The sequence below is a fragment of the Mycteria americana genome, chromosome 1 (genome assembly GCF_035582795.1).
Source record: "Mycteria americana isolate JAX WOST 10 ecotype Jacksonville Zoo and Gardens chromosome 1, USCA_MyAme_1.0, whole genome shotgun sequence".
Lineage (NCBI taxonomy): Eukaryota > Metazoa > Chordata > Aves > Ciconiiformes > Ciconiidae > Mycteria > Mycteria americana.
In genome coordinates, this window is record NC_134365.1 from 179,768,637 (window position 1) to 179,789,519 (window position 20,883).

The 20,883-nt window shown below is 37.1% G+C and overlaps 1 protein-coding gene across 3 annotated transcripts in view; it reads left to right on the plus strand.

Annotated features, from left to right (window-relative positions):
- The window catches only part of PIBF1 (progesterone immunomodulatory binding factor 1), a 124,468-nt gene that overhangs the window by 54,946 nt on the left and 48,639 nt on the right, over positions 1-20,883 (plus strand). For all 3 annotated transcript variants that reach the window (XM_075527276.1, XM_075527266.1, XM_075527285.1), the window contains exon 11: positions 19,510-19,675. In XM_075527276.1, the coding sequence (XP_075383391.1) occupies positions 19,510-19,675 (166 nt within the window). The remainder of the gene's footprint in view (positions 1-19,509; positions 19,676-20,883) is intronic.

Sequence of the window (20,883 nt, forward strand, 5' to 3'; positions counted from 1 at the left end):
GTCTTTTTTTTCAGATCTATTTTGCTCTTTGGTATTCATTTGAACAGTCCCAACCTCTACATTTCTTTTTTTTGAAGCTGCATAAACTAATTTGAAGTCAGTGAGAAATACAGAATGGGAAGTGTACATGCCATTAGAGCTGTGGAAACTTGAGTTCATAAGAGAATAGTACCACAGCACTAAGTATTGTTACTTCTGTTGTTGTAATTTAAAGTACAAAATCTGACAAAAATATTTGCAATAGCAATAGGCTTTTCTTTATTAAATCCATAAAAATAAATTAATATGCAAGTTATAATTCTCCTTCTAGTGTATATTTTAATTACTTTTCTCTCCACAAAGTTTATGGTCCTATTTTCTGTCTTAAGAGTACCGAATACTGCAGTATGCTGTTTGTTTTATTAATCATATTGCATGCCATATTTGATCATGATCTGAGAGATGCATTGAATTACTTTAAAACACATGCTTTAGATTCCTATAGATCCATAGTACAGTTGTTGAACATACCCTGCATTTCTAAAGAAGCAAAAAAAGATTGCTCACATTCATACAAGAGCTTGCTTCCAAGCCAAGAATGACAGATGCTGTTACAGCTGAGAAATGTAGTGTTTTAGGAAAATGCTCAAACAGTAGTTAACTTAGGTCAAAGTAGAAAAAATAAATTTAAGATGCCTTTATCTAGACTGGAATTAAAGATACTGAGGTGTGGATGTTGGTTTTACAAACTGTGAAGGATTTTGTTCCAATTCAGTAAATCTGCAATATCTGAATGAAAGAAATAGTTCTGGTTTCTGCTTTTATTAATTTCAAATGTGCCTAATTTCTTGTATTCCTCGTTTTGAGTACATATATTTGCAAGAACTTCTTTTATTGTTTGTATTTTCATATTGCAGAGTATATGTAAATGATAGCATACTAAGGAATGGTGAAGAGGGGAGTTGTCTGTACATAATCCAAGGTTTTGTGGCCTGGATTTGACTTTACTGTGCCAAAGCAACATATTTGTCCTATTTTAATGTTGACATGATCAGCTAGAGTCTTTAAATTCATTCCATGTGCTATAGAGAATAATTCACTTGAGAGATTGATTATCATTTTTAGCAAGAATATAAGGTAACAGAGGGAATGGAAATTTGAAAAGTAAAGAAAAAGTACTAATAAGACAGAAGTAATGAATTATATAGCATCGTGTATAGTAATGCTATGTCTAGCATTCATACACACTATTGTAGAAACACAAGAGAGGTAATGGCACAGGCCCAACAGTGGAGCACTTAATGTACCAAAAATCCTGGCATACACTGTTGCACTTAAGCGATGACAATCTTAGTTCATAAAATACTAAAAATGTGTATGGCTTTACCTAAATAAGAAAAATAGTTGTTCTGAATTTTTTTGTTTAAAGCCCCTAAAGATGGCATAGAAGTAATAACTTCTCAAATCTGTCAAAGTCGTTAACTTCACAAACCTACAAGTAATTCTTTACAGTCCAGCAAGGAAACTTCGGAAAGGTATTTCTTGTCACTGACAAAAAAAATCTAAACGTCTGTAATGGGTGAAAAAGGTATGATTCTGCAGTTGTAACAAGTTTTATTCTTTGATTAATTTATAATGTTGTGTGTGGTGGTAAATGGCAAATAACCAATAGTTCATTTGGCTTTTAAAAAGTATTATATTTTATATAAACAAGCAAATTCTGTTGAATTGGGTTACATTCTGTGGCTAGGGAACGGAGATTCATAAAGAACAATTTCTTCTATTTTGAGGAAGCAATTTTAAGATGGGATAAAATGCTAAATATTCTGTATCTTCCCAGTGTTGGTGTTACAGGCAGAGTTGAATTAGCTTGATATTTTTTGTTACTCTGAAGGGGAGAATTTCCCTTGAAAGTTCAAAGAAAACTGTTCAAACAGTTTAAGCCACAGGCCACTTCAAAATAATACCTGTTTAGAATTTGGCACATATCTAAAATACTGTTTCTCTCAAAGCAGATATTCTTTACTCTTACCAGCATACTTTAATTCAAACAAGAATTAATTCAGGAAAGTCCTGTGTTTTATGTGGGTCAAACAAGCTGATCTCTGTGTTTACTTTTGGCTGTATCTAAGACTACATATACACAGTTCATTGTGGTTATGAATGTATCTGATCTAACTTTATACTAGTCTGCTCAGATGCTGTTATTAGTTTCAGCACAAAGCTAAGTGAAGACTAATTTACTGTTCTGCTTAGCTTATGTATTGACTGGAGTCTTGGAAAATGCTCTTCATTATTGAAAGCCCAGACCTCTCTTTGAAAACCTGCTGTGGCCAAAAGAATTGCAAATCTTAGCAGCATTCATCCAGAAGTAACAGCTTTTTAATGAAATACTGATTACCTTAGGTATTAGTCTCTGCCTAAGTGCATTCATACACCCAAGTCTAAGGACAGTTTCCTTTGTTTATCAGTATCCATGCATGTCACCTATAATCAGGCCTGCATTCTCATACTTAGTCCCTTTCAACATGAAGCTGAGGATAGAGAGCATGAGGTCCAGAACTATACTGTGATTTCTGCTTTTTCTTTACTTCTCCGGGGGTGTCACCTTCACCAGTAGCTTTCTCATTGAAGGTAGCTTTCTCAAATTTGACACTCATGTTTTTTGCTTACTCTGCTTTAAAGAGGGAAAATGGACATTTCTTGCAAGGTCCAAAACATTGACCAAAAAAAGCTGTTATTAAAAATTCCAGAAAGAGTCTCTTCTGAAGGAGTCTGTGAGCTCCTTGACAAAAACAGGAAACCTGGTTGGAGGTCCTGTTTTGAATAAAAGTGGTTTTGATCTTCACTTCCTAAGATCTTCACTCCCATGACAGAGACCTTTTAACTCATCTAAGGACTTCATTCCAGTAATCTGCTGATGTAAGGCTTAAGCTTTACTCTGGAGGACAGTGTACATTTCCATATCCCTGGAACTTAAGAATAGGAAAAAATATTCAGAAAGTCCTCTGCCTGTAAGTTCAGTATCAATATATGAATAGTGATGGGGTGTCACTATTTTCATATAATTTACTAACAAAAGTCAAAATGAGATCTCCTCACTTGGGAATAACTGATCAAATGGAATTGGTTCATCAACTGACAGGACTGTTGAACACATTAGTAAATAGGATTTCTTGTTCCCAGTGAAAAGATAATTAAAGTGAGGAGTGATGATTTAAGAGCTGTTTTCAAAGAACTTGGAGGTAGCACAAGATTGGTCATCAACCAGTCTTAGACACCAACAGGAAGTAAGTGTAAATCTTTCTTTTCAAATTTGGACAAATCAGGAATGAATTTGAGAAGTGTGTTTTATTTCCTAGCTGGGAAAGCTGCGGAGGGTTTTTCCTGTGTTGCTTTTCCTGACCAGAATCATCTGTACAGTAAATCCCCAACACCCTGTAACAGCAGGGATTCTGCTAATGGAAATAAAACTAATAAAGTTCTTATAATAAGTCTTTCTACATAGAATCTGAGGAGACTGCTAGTATTCTTGAAAATTTTTCTTTGAAATTGGGTCAGATTTGTCATGTAAGCCTCAGATCCCTCCCTGCATCTGGGGGACTGCTAGATTGTCAGAAGTAGAGTTTTTCTACTCATCACAGGCATTGAATAGCCTGATATGAGGAATTATTTGCTTACGTGTGTGTGGCTGAGTCAATGAGATTCTTGACTTATATTATGGCTAGGTTGCTGACCTTTTTGGGGTAATGTGACTAGTGCTTCATTACATACTGTAATTTGAAGTGTTTGGCCCTTTAACCCTGTCAGGCAAGAAGAAGAAGAATTCCTTTCCCTCTTACTCTTCTGCAGTGAAGTTCTACACCGCTTGTATAGCTGACATGCTTTCATTTGATGTTAATAGACTCAAAACTTTTAAATACTTTGATGTGTGTGGCAGAGTGATCCTAGGGAACCTTGATGTCTTAGAGCTTTCTCACTGAATGAAAAAGCTCTAATATTTGTAATCATAATCCTAGTAGGGCCTGTGTCACAGTGATGGCTCCCAGCACAAGTTCACCCCTGAGATTTGCACTTCTGTGTTTTAACTCCTGAAACCCTTAAGCTTTATGTTGCATTCAGGATGATAATTCTGCAGTTCTTACTGAAGATTCCCTACACATACTCATGGTGTTTTTGTGGGGAATACATCTTGGAGTCACTAACATTGTGGATGTCCTGAAGCAGAAATCAAATTTACCTATAACTGTTCTTTAAGGTGTGTTTTCTGTATGCACGTTCACAGCACACGCTCTTTATTGCTTGCCTTTGAATGTCCGTTTATGGTTACCAGGAATTCTGAGATTGAGAAGTGAAAATATGGGCCAAACTCCACCCTGTTTATATAACAGCAGTCAAAGTATTAGGCTGTGTGCCCCATTAGTATTGCTAAGACAAGCATGCTTCAGTGTCATGTACCTATAAACACTGCATCTTTAAGGATAGCTGACAGTAAGCAGATTTTCTTGTTTTCTGAAAGACTGACTCCATTTTGAATTAAGGCAAATTGAACTATTAGCCTATTAAGTGGTTTTAGATTAAGCTTAGAGTCTGGTTCCAACCTGGTTCAGACTTTAACAGTGGAAGAATGGAATGCCGAGAATGGAGCTCAGAGTGGAATAGAGTTTAAAATACTGTGGAAAAATATTAAACACCTTCATCTACTTAAACCTTCTTGTAATAAAGACGGCAAAAGAATTACACATCACACAAAATAAGGTTAACGGAAGTACAGTAGTAGCTAGACTGTTTTTCAGTCATGACCTAAGTATTCACACAAAACTGGTAACTAGCATGGTCAGATTGAAATGCAACAGTTCGTTCTTCAAATTTTAAAGGGAAATTGACTTTTCCTATGTATATCTAAGTCAATGGAAGTCTTCTTGTAAACCATAAGAATACAAAGGGTTAAAGCCATGTTTTAATATACTGTTCAGTGAATGGGTTCCTTTTATCAAAGGAGTTAATGTTAACAATATGGCTATGTTAGAGGGAACTTTCCAGCTGCTGTTCAGTGAGTACAAGAATTGCATCTTCAGTTGCTTCGTTAGTTGCATGATAGGTGTAGCCATATTCTAGGGCTCCTAGCAGAAAGAATGGATGATGACAGGGATGAAATGATACAAGCACTGAACACACAGAGTAGTAGGAGCTTTCTCTTCCTATATCGCAATAAAAAGATATCTACTCTGATACGTTACAATCTAAAAGTTAAAAAGAAAAGGTTATAGTCTCCAGGTACTCTGTTGGGACAGGGAATATTTGGATATCAGGAACGTCTTGTCTACACGTCTCATTAGGGGAAAAGACCCAAAAGAACAAACATTTGTTTTCAAGTCTGCTACAAAAAGGAAAATTATATTTCTCAGATGTGGTTATTGCAGGGATTGTGATAGTTCATCTGAAGAAAGAATTGTTTAAATGGTGAGAAAGAATGGAGAAAATGGGAGGAAAATACAAAAATTAAGACAAAGGTATGTAGGAAGGGAGAATAGAGCTGGACATAATTAGAGGAAGCAGAGAAACAGAAAACTTGGTTAGTCTAAGAATTATATGCACTAAAATAAATAAATTTCAGTGCTTTTTGTGGTGGTCTCTCAGGAGCCAGGTGATGGTTACATCACATCTAAGACTCTTCTTAGAAGGTATGCTTGAAACTTTTATTGCAAAGCCTGTTAGCATCCCCGCAATTCATGAATTCTGACTTCCTTTTCTTCTTTCCAAACCTGGATTTTATTTTCTCTTTTTTAACTGCTTCCCACAATACTACTCTTCTCAAATTAATAACTTTAGTAGTAGAAAAAGTAGAAGAGCTGTATAAAGGCAAAGTTGTGTCTGTCTATAAAAATTTTGTTAAACTTGTCAGATGACTGATAAAATATAGAAAAGTATGTTATGAAAGCAAATATGCTCAAGAGGGGAGACAGCTTGGAGTTAACTGATTATTTTTCGAAATAGTTACTGCATTTTTTAAGTATTTTCATTTTTCACATGCCTCAGCAGGTAATGTAGGGTAATTTGGTAACTCAAGAATTTATTGGGATAGGCTGCTTTATAGAAAACTTAGATTCATTGGACTTTTTCCTGCTTAGAAATGAAGAGAAATGAGATTCATTAGTGTCATAAACAGCTTGGTGATGCATCTGTTCAGGATTCATTTATTACTCTGCTTGAAGCTCTTAACAACGTGCAGAATGTGACTGTAGCTCCTTCCTTTTGTTTTGGGCTATGAGAGTATCTTCCATATTCTCGTACGCTATTGATGTTGTTGTCTAAGTGTGTTTATTGTTCTTAAATTGCTTCAAAAGATTCTCTGATTGATTTGAAGGGTCTTGTACAGTACAGGAAAATAATTTTTAGAAACAGTACGTTTCATTTCTGGATAATGACCCATACAGATATCTACATCTTAAGACTTGTAACAAACCAGCTAGTATACAACCTTTTATTATTTGATAGTTGTCTCTAGAGCTGAAATGCAGTTGATGAGCTTGTTTTTCTAAGTCGTATGAATGAAGAGAGGTCTTCACGCTGTCTCCTTTGTCTTCCCGTTAATGGTGATGTTAATGTGGTTCCAGTTGCCGTCACTGCATAGGAAAGGATATTTCACATATCTTTCATATGTCTTCACATATCACTTGAAAGAAGACGGATGCAGTAATGCTGCCCTACCCGTTGCTTGTCTGTCAGTCATTTTAGTATCCTTTGATTATGTAAGACCCATCTCTCCTAGCTGTTAGCGTTATCGTGTCTTTCCATCCATTGCTCTTCTAACAAAAACTTCCCTGAGCTGCCCAGTTGCAGTGAAGCATGCCTGATGGCCTGCAGGTGGCTTAACGAAAGTTCTTTTAAGTTCTGAAAGACAGGTGGAAATCCATGTATTTTTCCAGCATCATACTTAGTTTAAAACAACTGCTGCAAGTACAGTTCTAGTAGTTTTTCATACATTCTTTTTAATATTTTAATAGTTTTTATGTAGCATTCAAATGCTAATAAGCAAATGAAAATGATCTTGTGTGTGACTACACATAATTCTTCATGTCTTTGAAGGGAACAAATTTTTTTGTGAACAGCAAGCTCAGTATTAGCCAGCAATGTACGCTGACAGCATCCTGGGCTGTATTAGCAGGAGAATAGTCAAGACATCAAGGGGTGTCCAATTTGGGGACATCCAATACAAGTAACATAATGATAAACGAGTGAATCTAGTGGAGGGCCACCAGAATGGTCAGGGCTGGAGCACTTGCCCCGTGAGAGGAGGCTGAGGACGGGGGTTTGTTCAGTCTGACTGCTGGGGCACCTAACAGCGGTGCCCTCAGTGCCTAGGAGGAGGTCGTCAAGAAGATGGAGCCAGGCCCTTCACAGCAGGGCATGGATGGAGGACAAGAGAACATCAGTTGAAACAGGAGATTCTGACTTGGTATAAGGAAAAACTTTTTCAGTACAGCCAACCATGACTGTGGGCAGTCTCTATCCTTTGGGAGTTTTCAAGACCCAAGTGGCTAAAGCTTTGAGCAGCCTGGTCTGATTTCATAGCTGACCTTGCTCTGAGCAGGATGTTGGACTAGATACCCCCTGAAATCCCTTCCAACCTGAATTATTTAATAATTCTGTTTTGCATTTGCATTGTTGAGATCTTGTTTTTAAGGGGTAATTTTACTGGGGAATAAATGGAAAATTATGCAGCAATATGCTGGCCTCTCATATTTAAATTTTGCTTATTTCTTAAGTCACTGCAAACACCAAGACCCTCCATTACATTAATTCTTAGGGGAAAAGTTGCTTTGTTGTCCATCATTGCTAGCTGTAGCACTTTTAGGAACACATCCTTGACAGATAACAAGGTGTGCCTGTACTTTGAACTCTGCTTATCAGGAAATCAAACCTGTTATGTGTGATATAAAGGACATACCAATCATTTGCTAAATTATGGCAGTTTGAACCCTAACCTTCTGACCTACTCTGCTAGACTTTCAGTGGGGAAAAGGGAGGGGGAGAGCAGTCTCTCTGCTGATACAGTAGTTACATATATCTTTTCTTTTTCAGACGTCAGAGGAGCTTTGTCTGATGGTCTCCCAGTTAGCGCTATCTCAAAAGATTTGTCCCTACTTTCTCGTTTCTTTCCCTTTCCCTGTCCCTGTCTTCAGTGATGACATTTCCTTTTCTTATTTTTTCCTTGCTGATCATTTAAAAAGCTCTTTTTTTCATCACTGTATAGAATAAAATTTTAGTTTTGATATTATTAATTACATACAAGTTACATTTGTGGAATTAAGAACTTAAAAATCTGTATGTTAATTTCTGACTGTTTTAAGGAGGTATATGGCATTCCAGACATTTTTCTTCTGTTTGTAGCTGGTTTTGCTTTTAGTGCTTTTTAGATTTTATTTGCTAAGAGGAGAGAGACATTTCAGTATTGCTGTTGTCACTTATATAACTGCTGTTCTGTCAATCATTTCACATTGACTTTTTCCCTTTTTGCATTAATGGAATTAAAAATCGTACAGTAATTACCTTTTATTAAGTATACATTTACATCTATAAGTATCTTAATGAATTTTCTATTAAATCAGAGGAACAGCAGCATATACAACAACAGACAATAAATGCTATTGTGGAAGGTAGAGCATAAGATTGCTGATACATATTTAAGTTTCTTTTCTTGAACAGTGTGGAATTTTTTATGTTTCTAATGTGTAAAATGTGACTTGAATTTCATGATTCAGACTGCTATCTTTGTTACTCTTTCAGTCTCTGAGTTTACTGCAAAAGTTTTATCAAAAGTTGTGTGAGATGGTTAATTGCCTTTTGCTCAGTAGTAGATTGTGTATAGGACTACAACATAGCTGTATATCCATTGCATGACCCATAATATTCTTTCAAAATATCTTTGCAATCCAATTTTAATTTTCTGGTTTTTAATTTTAATAAACTGCTTGTGCAACCTGGTTTGTAGAAAGAGTAGCAAAGGGAAAGGATTGGAAAGAAAAGTATACGCAATTTACAGATCGATATGTTCACAATGTAAGTCATGTAAATGAATAGAAAAGGTAACAAACTTTGTCAACATGAACATCCAGAGAGTTTATTTCCTTGAATCACCTTCCCCTTGTTTGTTTATGGTTAGATTTGACCAATATGTGTATATCAGAAGTTTTTGGTAGCTTCTTTTCAGTGTCTGCAGAGGTTTAAAGTTTGTGACTTTTAAGGTATTTAAAAAAAAATTAGTTAAAATGTCTACTAGCTTTAGCAAGGAAGGTTTTATGATTTCTTTCAGAGTTTGGGTTTTGTGTGTTTGTGTGCATATTTGGATGCAGTATTCTTTTTTTCACTGTGACAGCACTAGTGTGGATTGATCAATTAAAGAAAAAGAAAAAAGTCTATTCCCTGGAGAAGATCTACAGTATATTGCGTATATTGACTGATTGTTTACCTCAAGAATTTAACGTAAATTTGGTAGTTTAGTTATAATTATGTCAAGGTTCTTTAATTATCAATCTTACTTTTTTTTTCAGCTACTATCTTGAAAAATTACTGCTCTGGAACATTCAATGAAGGGAATGTATGCAAATATGCTAAGGGCCAGTTGTGAGCTGAGAGGGTCAGTAATGCTACATCAAAATGTATTTCAGCCATGTAAAGTAAAACAACATGCACCTATTGGCACTCTGAAAACTCCCTGAATACTGAATTAGCCTAGCAAGTAATAATCACTCTATCCAGAATCACAAGAAAGACCTGAAAATATTTATATTGATTTAACTGAATATCTGACGAAAAATAACCTCTGTGACTAGTGGGAGTGGAGAGTTTTAAAAGATACATTTTTGTATGTTTTATCCAAGAGGAAAAACAATTCAAGCAACAGTTTCAGAGTCTTTGTGTAACTGTTGACTCTGATTTCTTACTTTGCTTGAGCAATGAAGATCAATGTTTGCTGTGCAATAGTAAAAAAGTAATGAACAATATCTGTAGCTTCTGATATCCCCCAAATCTGTTCAGGTACGTTTCATCTGCTACAATAGCAATTTATTTCAATTATATTCCAGAAACACAAATACTTCTATTATTAAGGAATATTTTCATGAAGTAATAATATTTCTGGAAAAGCTAATACTTGGTTTAAGGAGGTAAGTTGTTGAATCGTTATTGAAAATTGTATGGTAGCTTAAAAAATAATTCTGAACAGCAGAAAAAAATTATCAAGCCAGACAATTCTAAGTGTTTGTTATGAATTTGAAATTTAGTGTAGAATAATATTAAAAGTTCATGCTTTTCCTTTTTTTAGTGTTTTATAGCAAGGAAATTGCTGGCATTTTCTTCATTCGGGTCTGTTATATATTTCTCATATCAAAACCTCTCACAGTTACAATTCAAATTAATTATTTTCTATACCAGTCAATATACATTATTGGGAGAAAAGCCTCTCTACTATTCCTTGCCTTTTTCTTGATTTAGTACAAAATTCGGCTTTGTTAACATGCCAGTTTTTGCAAGGACTGAAGTAAATAATTAAATAAAAATATTGGTTTATTAAAGTTAATGGCTTGGGATGCCATGGGAAATCAAACAGAGAACAGTGTGCACAGAAAATGTGAGTAAAGACATAATGACGTTTTAATAAATATACTTCAGGGTTTTTGCTCTTGGATTAAAATATGTACAATAGACAAAACCATACTGCAGAGCAGGGATCTTTCTCAATCTGCCACTTCAAAGTGAATTTTTTAAAAAATTGGAGTATTTATCTGTTTGAGCAAAGATGTCATTTAGGCAATGAGAAATCTAATCACACTTATTCTCATGCTTGTCCAGATGTGCATTCCACCTCAGTTCAGCATGTTTCTCATACTTTCAAGATTGGAGACTTTTGCCATTTTATGTGCTAGTGCACACAGATGCAAAAGATAGCTGTATGCAGTGGATCGAGGCTGTGCCACAAACAATAGAACTGTTCAGCTTCTTCTGACTGCTTTTGGCTTGAGGTAGAGCTGCTGGTGTCTGCATCCTTTAGCTTGGCTATGTTTCCCTTTTAGATTGTTGTCCTGTACTTAGGAGAATTCTATGAAGCTATTTCCTTTGGTATCTCTTCACTAGGCTTCAGAGAATTCATTTAATAGCCTTCCTGTTTGAAAAAGAGGAATCTTTTATCTTTCTTTGGGGTTATTTTGAAGTTTTATTCAAGGGATCTTGTGAGGTGATAATTTCCATTTTTGGATTCACAAACTAGGTATCTCTGTGCCTACATCTCCTGAAATACCTGATCTGGTAGGTATTCTCTGACCAACTGTGTATACTGATGATTTCTATGTTTCTTGTTTGTACAGTTTTTCATAGATTTAGAATTCATCATAAGATGAATATACATAAATGAGAACACAAGGATATACATCGTCACTAAGATGTATAGGCAAAGAGAAAAGCAACTACCATTAGACTCCTAAAAATTACCGGGGTGACTCTCTTCTCCTATTTATGTATCTAAAAAACAGTTTTTGAGGAGGAAACGGTGGAATTATGTCCCATTCCTTATTATATCCTTATTCTTCAGATCCTTTCGTTTTGTTAAGGATGCTGTTATTAATATCTCTATACTGATAAAGTTCAGTTAGGTTATTTGAATAGATTTTTTGTTTATTTCATTGAATCAAATAACAAAAGAGTTAACTCAATCAAGATGCTGATGACTTAAACCAAGTAATAACAGTCTAGGCAAGTGACTCTGAGCAAACTAAGCATGCATCAGCAGCATTGAATTAACTCAGAGTAGCAACCACATCCTGTTTCATTTTTTTAAAAAAGCATGGCAGGAGTTGGTCATCTTTTTTACAGTAGCCCAAAAGTAAGCGCGCGCTTTCAGGAAGTGGAAGACTGGATTCAACGTCCATCAGAGCTCCAGGACTGAGAGAAAACTCCCTAGTGGAAGTTTATTATGAAATTATCATGACTGAAATATAAATCCCAAGCACAGGCTAGTCTAGGCTAGGCTGAAGCAGTCTCTACCATTACTGTTGAAGCTGTATCTCAATGCAGGAGCGAATCTTAAGTTTCTCAGAGTCAGAGGCAAATAAAAGGAAGCACAATTGCGTAGTCCAGAGACAAGGAAACAAAGATGGATTTCAGTCTCTGCCAGTCAGCATGATTTAGCAGATATATCTAAAACAGACTCATCTTTTGTAATGTTCGTTATTCCAATTCTTAAAAGAGATGCAACATTCATCATGGTAATTAGGTCATTCTAGCTGTCCTAGTGCAATAAACACAGATAAACAGCTACCTTTATAGTAGCACATCAAGATGTGCCTTTTATATGTATATTCTACAACCCCACCTTTAACTTTGCTCTTTACCAGTCATGTTACAGGTTAGTGAAAAGATCTGTGCAGCAGCTAACCTGTTTCTTTCTCTGGCGTAAGGCACAAGAATACATGGGAAGTACGCAGGTTCTCATCGGACACTGCAGGGAAAAGTGTCCAATCTGGTGTACACATTAGTCTAGTTAGGGTAGAAAGAATACATGGGTTCTACATACTGAAGAACTCCACTTATTGCATAGGTAATTTTGAGTTTAGATGTCCTGAAACTACAGGTAGTGTAAAACAGCTGTTTATCTTGCTGAATCTGGATGTTTGGAACTAGCACTTCCTACTAACTGCAAAACAGTATGTGGAAGTGCTGCCTCCAAGGAAGTTGTTTTGACAGAATGAGGATCAGAGGCCAATACATAACAAATGCTTAGAATGCTGCAAAACACAAAAATCTGCTTTGAAGCAAGCAGCTTTAAACAAAGCTTCTAAGCTTTCTCTCTCAAACAGATTTTACTAAACCACATGCAAAAGTACTGTATGTTTAATTACTTGATACGAAGCAAATGTAACATCTGGCAAGAACTTGCATGTTAAATCATGTTTACCCTTTAGCATTTAAGTTATATGTTTCTGGATTTTTTTAAAAAACAATCTAAAACAGGAATACTGTGCTGAAAAAATTCTCAGCATGTTTTTTGGGGAAAACAAATTTTAAGTGAAAATTATTTCAGCAAACAAATTTTTCATTGTTTAAACAATTTGTAGATGGCATGCTTCATCTTCTGTTTAATCATTATACTCGGAGCTTTTTTTTCTTTTGTTGGAGGTATTTAAATTTGTTGTTACTAAGTGCATTGTTATTTTAGTCCAGATTAGAAATAATTTAAAATATTTGATAGACATTAATGAAGCAATAAATGGAACAAAAGACTGAAAATGCCTATAAAGTTAGTGTAACAAGCTCCATAAAATATGTGTGTTTTAAATGAAGAATGACATTTTTCTTACCCATTTTGTAGTAAATATTAAAACAGACTTTCAGTTAATGAAACCAGCCAGATACATGACGCATCAGACTTACGTTCAGTGCTTCAGAAGCTGAACAATGAAAGCATTTGAAACTATGGATCAGAGTTCCTACATTTTCAGTTACTTAGTGGGTAGCGTGTGAACTCAATTCATCGGAAATTTTTGATTGCTCAGAAACAAGCCAACCAGTTTTTAGTACCAAGGATCAAAAAGACAACCAGTGAAAACAAGATCCTTTGAGCGCCCATGTTTGAACTGGAGTCTCGCAGTTTGCCACATGTATGGACAGCGTATGTGCAGTCTGTAACATGACTGAATTTAATTTAGGCCTATCTAGACTGCTGTTACTGCTTCTGTGTGTCTCCAAGTGGAACAATGAAGAGTAAGGAAAATTCTCTTCTGTGCTTTTATACTTAGCTTTGGGCTCTTTGGAAGCGAGGAAGCCTTAACAGCCAGACTCAGTTAAACTGGGATTTGAACCTCACGGTGAAAGAAGTATCGGTAGGATTTGATGAAGGATGACGAACTGTGAGGGTGATACAGGAATAGAGAGAAGGAAAACCAGCAGTTGGAGGGTAGGAGTATAAGATAGGAAAGGAAACTGAATAGGCTAGGAACACAGGTGAGAAGAAAAACAGAAGCTCCAAGTAGAAAGAATGAAAATAGAAATCAGGAGAAATCTGGGCTGGTGCTGGGACAGAGAGGGAGGAGGGCAGGAACATGAGAGGACATGTTGGGGCTGGAAGTGGGAGATTTGCAATAGGACAGGTTAGGGAGGAAATGTCAGTAGCATTTAGGTTTCCTTGCAAATTTGGCACTGAACCAAAGCACGGACATTTGTACAAATAGAATATATTGTAATTACTCTAAAGATCTTAGATCTGGAACTGACCCATCTGTGGAGTCAGGGTGATTTCACAATTTACAGGGTTTTTTCCATTTTTAAACTTGAAAATAATGTCTAAAATGTATCCTAAAGAGCCTTGGGTTGGTATTATCAAGTTTGCAAACTTAGAAAGGGTTGGTGTTGTGTTTTGTGTAATCGCATTAGGACTTCCTTTGGAAGATTTATTATTTCATAGTATTTACTTGCTTGGCATTCTTTCCTATTAACAAGCTTAATACTAGGATTTTCTGCTTCTTGAATGCTTAATTTTACAAGTTTATTGTCTTCTAATGTACTTCATTATGGATGTCATCTATCTGGACTTCTGTAAGGCCTTTGACACAGTCCCCCACAACATCCTTCTCTCTAAATTTGAGATATATGGATCTGATGGGTGGACTGTTCGGTGGATGAGGAATTGGCTGGATGGTCGCATCCAGAGGGTAGTGGTCAACGGCTCAGTGTCCAGCTGGAGATCGATGACGAGTCGTGTCCCTCAAGGGTCCGTATTAGGACCAGTGCTGTTCCATATCTTCATCAATGACATAGTAGGATTGAGTGCACCTTCAGCAAGTTTGCAGACGACACCAAGCTGAGTGGTGCGGTTGACACGCCTGAGGGATGGGATGCCATCCAGAGGGACCTGGACAAGCTCAAGAAGTGGGCCCATGTGAACCTCATGAGGTTCAACAAGGCCAAGTGCAAGGTGCTGCACATGGGTCAGGGCAACCCCCAGTATCAATACAGACTGGGGGATGGAAGGGATTGAGAGCAGCCCTGCAGAGAAGGACTTGGCGGTTCTGGTGGATGGAAAGCTGGACATGAGCCAACAATGTGTGCTCGCAGCCCAGAAAGCCAACCGTATCCTGGGCCGCATCAAATGAAGCGTGGCCAGCAGGTCGAAGGAGGTGATTCTGCCCCTCTACTCTGCTCTGGTGAGACCCTACCTGGAGTACTGCATCCAGTTCTGGAGTCCTCAGCACAGGAAAGACATGGACCTGTTGGAGCGGGTCCAGAGGAGGGCCACAAAAATGATCAGAGGGATGGAAAACCTCTCCTATGAGGAAAGGCCGAGAGAGTTGGGGTTGTTTAGCCTGGAGAAGGGAAGGTGCCAGGGAGACCTTACTGCAGCCTTTCGGTACTTAAAGGGGGCTTATAAGAAAGATGGGGACAGACTTTTTAGTAGGGCCTGTTGCAATAGATCAAGGGGTGATGGTTTTAAACTAAAAGAGGGTAGATTTAGACTAGATGTAAGGAAGAAATTTTTACAATGAGGGTGGTGAAACACTGGAACAGGTTGCCCAGAGAGGTGGTAGATGCCCCTTCCCTGGAAACATTCAAGGTCAGGTTGGATGGGGCTCTGAGCAACCTGATCTAGTTGAAGGTGCCTCTGGTCATTGCAGGGAGGTTGGACTAGATGACCTTTTAAGGTCCCTTCCAACCCAAACTATTCTATGATTCTATGATTCATTGTTCAATTATTGAGGAGTACTGCTGTACATCTCCTTTTTTGTCAGTGGGATAGACAATGGTAAAAGAGAGAGTCTGTTTCTGTTAGGTCGAAACAGATTGGAGTTGCTATCTCAGTACTTATGGGATGCTTATAAGAAGTTGGAAATGTTAAGTGAATCTCACATTACACACACATATGATAGAAATGTTTGAATATCAACATTAGATTAGGCTGTGCTGGATGTGTCTTGTAGTTCCTCCATTCAGAAAACAGTTGGCTGCCATACTTTCTTTAGTATATAGACTACATGATTTTACCATGACATCTTTTTACCATGAAATCTGAGTTTACTCTCATTGTATGCAGATTTTGAAACAGAATCCTGATAGAAAAATTTTAAAACCATCCTTACAAACCAGAGTTTAAGTCCCTCTCTGAATATTCTCTTTCCTGCTTTACTGTAGAAATAACCTTTTTGATAACCATTGTGTCACCCTGCGTTAGCAAACTTCAGGCATTATTGACTGGTCATCCTAATGGCACAGAAATATAATGAATTTGAGACCTCATTCCAGATGATTCTTACGTGGGGTTTTTTCCATTTTTTTTCATTAGCTCAATCTGTAATTTTCCTTTCATTCCCAACCCTCACTCTTCTGTGAGACAAAAACCTCTACTCTTTTACTGTATCAAGTTTGCTAAAATTTCTTGATGGAGAAAAATCCTGTACATCCGCATTCTACTATTTTTTTCCATAATAGTAGTATTAAAGCATAGGGTGGTTTTGTTTTCTTTTGTTTTCCCTTAGAGATCATCTAGGCAGATTAAGGAATGTATTTTGACATCGCGTTACATGAGTATGTACACACATGCACACACACTTGTGCCGAAATAGTAGCCAAGAAACTAGAGATACTATCTGGCCAAGTAAAAACAAACATGACAAAGAAGCTCTGAATGGTGCTGCAGTGGAGGAGTTACTAGTGAGCCCAACAGTGTAGTAAGGTCAAAAGAAAACTGACTCTTCATAACCTTACCAGTACAAACCAGATCATGCACATGTAAGCTACTTCAGATTTCCAAAATACAAAGTACAAAATTTTTTTCTGAAGTTACTGTTTATGATTGGGTTGACAAGGATGCTCTGGAAGCACCCAGCTGATTGCGTAGACTTACAAAATCATCAGAGAACTATGGACTTCTCTGGAAGGTATAGAAAGTAAGTACAGAGAAGTATGTACAGCCTGTGTTTATACGTGTTTCCAGTGTGTAGGCTCTGTACAGAACAGATCATTGAACCTCCAACTAATTTAAGGTCTGAAGCAGTCTGCAGGAAGGCATTGCCATTTATTTTGTGTAAAGGCAGAAGATACGAATTTGTTGTTGAAAGTCAATAAATATGACTTGTGACTGGTAGATTTCATTTGTGTGTTGCATTGCACATCAGTTGGCTGGATGACACGTATCTTTGTGAAAGCTTACTCACTTTGGAACAAAACAGTCTTCCCAGGATTGTAAACAATGTGTATAGCAGAACAGATTTAGTGTCAAGTCTGCAGCCAATCATGTATGAAGTGTGGAGAATGTAAGAGTGCTGAAACTATTTTTGTGTAGTACAATGAAAATAGGAACATACAGCCAGGGAGCAGTGATGAAATACATAAAGTATCAGCACTTGAAAAGCATCCTCAAGCAAAATTGACAGCAGTAGTCGATAACCAGATGGATAATTGGCATTTAGCAGTTTGAGTGCAGTAACTCTGTTTGAGAACAAATGTCATACTATTGAAAAAGAAAATTGTTTTAAAAAGAGCGACCTTTTCATGAGCTCAGTAGGCAGAATTTCCAGTATCTGCTCACCTAGCCTGTGTGGGAACAATCTCATTCATGCATTGGACTGTTTACTCATACACGGATGTCTACAGCATGATTATAAAGGGCATCATAATGGCACCTGTTTGTTCTGTTCAAGTTAATTCCAGTGAAAATTGCTTCCTCTTTGTGCCTTAGAAACATTCCTACATCTGAAATCCTCAGGGAAAATATTTGAAGTAATCCCCTTGTTTTTGTTAAATGCTCTCAATCCCACCTAAAGATCAGGTGCTAAATAGGGTGGAATTGCATTGCAACTGCTATTTGACAAATGACAGCTAACATAACAGCCATGCTGGGTTAGAGTAAAGGTTTATCTGGCATTCGAACAATTTGTTGTTAAGTGACTTTTGTGTGAGAAGTACCATCTTGCCTTTAATAGTTATCAAAGGATTTCTCTGCTGAGTTTATTCAGCATCCTCTTGAGTAAGTGTTAATTTTTAGCATCCACAACATCTTATGGTAAGGAATTTCACAGCTTTCATGTGTGAAGAACGACTTCTATTTGTTTTCATTCTGCATCTGCTAGCTTTATTAGATGCCTTTGCATTCATCTGTTGGAAAATACAGTGAATAATTGATTCCTGTTCTCATTCTCTGTGCCACTCGTGATGTTACAGGCCTCTCTTATTTCTCTATTTTCCTTACACCATCTCTTTTCCAAGTGGTAAAGCGCTAACTTGTTTAAGTAATTTCTTCCACACAGTGCAACTGTATAAGTGCATGATGTTGCTGGTTGTCAAATGTAATCTTTGTTACCCTTCTCTGATGGTTTACCAGTTCTATTACATTCCTTGTGAGGTGAGGTACTAGAACGGTAGTCAGCATTCAGTATGCAGGCAACAGCATGGAATTGTAAAGTGATGTGGTTTCTGTATTTTCTCTATTGCTTTCACAGTAATTCCCAAAACGTTGGTTTTGACCGTTACTTAAAACTGAGCTGAAGTTTTCACGGATTTGTCTCATATAACCCCAAGATCTCACTCGTGAATGAAAACAGTCAGCTAGGAATTCATCATTTTTTGTATATGGTTAGGATAATTTTTACAAGCTGTGATTTACTTTGCATACATCTCCTTTGAATTTCGTATGTTATTTACTGCTAAGATTCATAAGGTTTTCTACTGTTCTTCACATCACTCTCATTTTCTACAGTCCAGTAATTTATTATTTTATCAGCAAACTTTTTTACTGCTCTTTTTGGAGATTGCCCGTTAAGTATAATGAGTAGAATGAATGAAGTCCACTTCTAAGTGGAATATTATTTATCTGTCACCTATGATTACCTTATAGTGATATTCTCAAAAATATACTTCATTTCTGCTTTTTGAGCAGGACCTGTGGTTTTGAATTACTGTGGAAATTAATACACCATTGTGGTCTGACATTTCTTCATATCTTTGGGTATGGGAAAAAGCAGTGTAGCTGATATCCGTGATAGCCCAAAGGGATATCCCAAGGGATGTGCCATTGATACCACTGATGTCTAATACCACTTCTCCCTATCGTGTGTAACATGTGGTGGTGAAGATGGGAGACAATGTCTCCTTAGTATCTCTCCCATGAAAAGACTTCAGTGCATACATTTGTGTACTGAGGAGGAGATTCACATTGATCTAACCTTTTTGAAAAATAAGGTATACTGTAACGTCTTTGTCATTTGATTGTGCATTAACCACATATTCAGAAAAGCCACGGACTGAGTTTTCCACGTACTGTGTTTTGTTGTCATTATAGTATTGAATTTTTCTAATGATGTTTCAAATACAGGTTACGATAGTTATGTAGATAACCATACTAATACTTACTAAACTCTTAAAAGTACTGTATTAATTTCTGAAATTTATACCTGTAATGAACAGGACCACTGTGTATTCTATGTTTGTTTATTTTTGAATCATCAAAACTTTTTTTTTCTTTTTTTCTTTTTTTTTTTCTTTTAGGTATAGACAAATGCAACTTGGCACAGAAAGCAAAGTAGCTGAACTTCTTCACCAAAATAAATTGAAGTCCTTTGAAAGTGAACATGTTCAACTCATGCAACAAGAAACAGCTAAGAATCTTTCACAGTGCCAAATGGAATGTGAGAAATATCAGAGAAAGCTGGAGGTATGTTATGTAGAGAGACACTTTATGGGGCATTACATAGTTGTTTTTAATTAGAATTTAGAATGGAAAAGCATGGGGAAAAAGTAGCAAAGAACATACACAGCTGAATTAGTATCTCCACCAAATTCTGCTGAAGCAGAATCTAATGACAAAGTTTATTAAGTTTGACCAGTTCAATGGAAAACAAGATTTATGGGGGAGGAAGAAGGCAAAATAATCTCTCACGGAGAGATGTTGAACACAGTACCTCATTCATGTGAGGTATACATATGCTTGTATCACAAAGCTGCTTATTTCAGTCTATGTGATTATTGTAGGGAAAGAAGACAGTTATACCAGAACAGTTATGGTGAATTCAGTATCATTTTTTAAAACTAGGATTTGTAATAGCATTGTTACATAATAAACATACTTTTTATTGATACACAATTCTGGAACAAATTTTTACAGCTAAAGAAGACAAGGAGAGCATGGTGTATACAGCATTGAAAAGACCTAACATTGCTAATCCTATCGTGGTGGGTTGACCTTGGCCAGCTGCCAGACACCCACCCAGCTGCTCTCTCAATCCCCCTGCTCAAGAGGACAGGGGGGTAAATAAGCTGAAAAAGCTCATGGGTTGATATAAAGATAGGGAGATCACTTACCAATTACCATCACGGGCAAAACAGACTTGACCTGGGGAAAATTAATTTCACTTATTACCAATTGAAATAGATTTGGATGGTGAGAAGCAAAGACAAAAACTAAAACATCTTTCCCCACCCCTTTCTCTTCTCGGTTTAACTTCCCTCCTTCATATCTCTCCCTCCCCAAGCAGTGCAAGGAGAGATGGGGAATGGGGGTTGCGGTCACTCCATAACAGCTCCTCTCCGCTGCTCCTTCCTCCTTACACTTTTACCCTGCTCCAGTGTGGATCCTCCACTGGCTGCAGCTTCCTTCAGGAGAAAATCTTGTCCTACTTGGGCTCTCCACAGGTTGCAGTTCCTTCAGGGCATGTCCACCTGCTCCAGCGTGGGGTCCTCTATGGGCCCCCATATGGGTAGATATGGGTCCCTCTATGGGTAGATATCTGCTCTGCTATGGTCTTTCATGGCCTGCAGGAGGACAGCCTGCTTCATCATGGTCTCCTCCACGGGCTGCAAGGGAATCTCTGCTCTGGCACCTGGAGCACCTCCTCCCTTCCTTCTTCCCTCACCTTGGTGTCT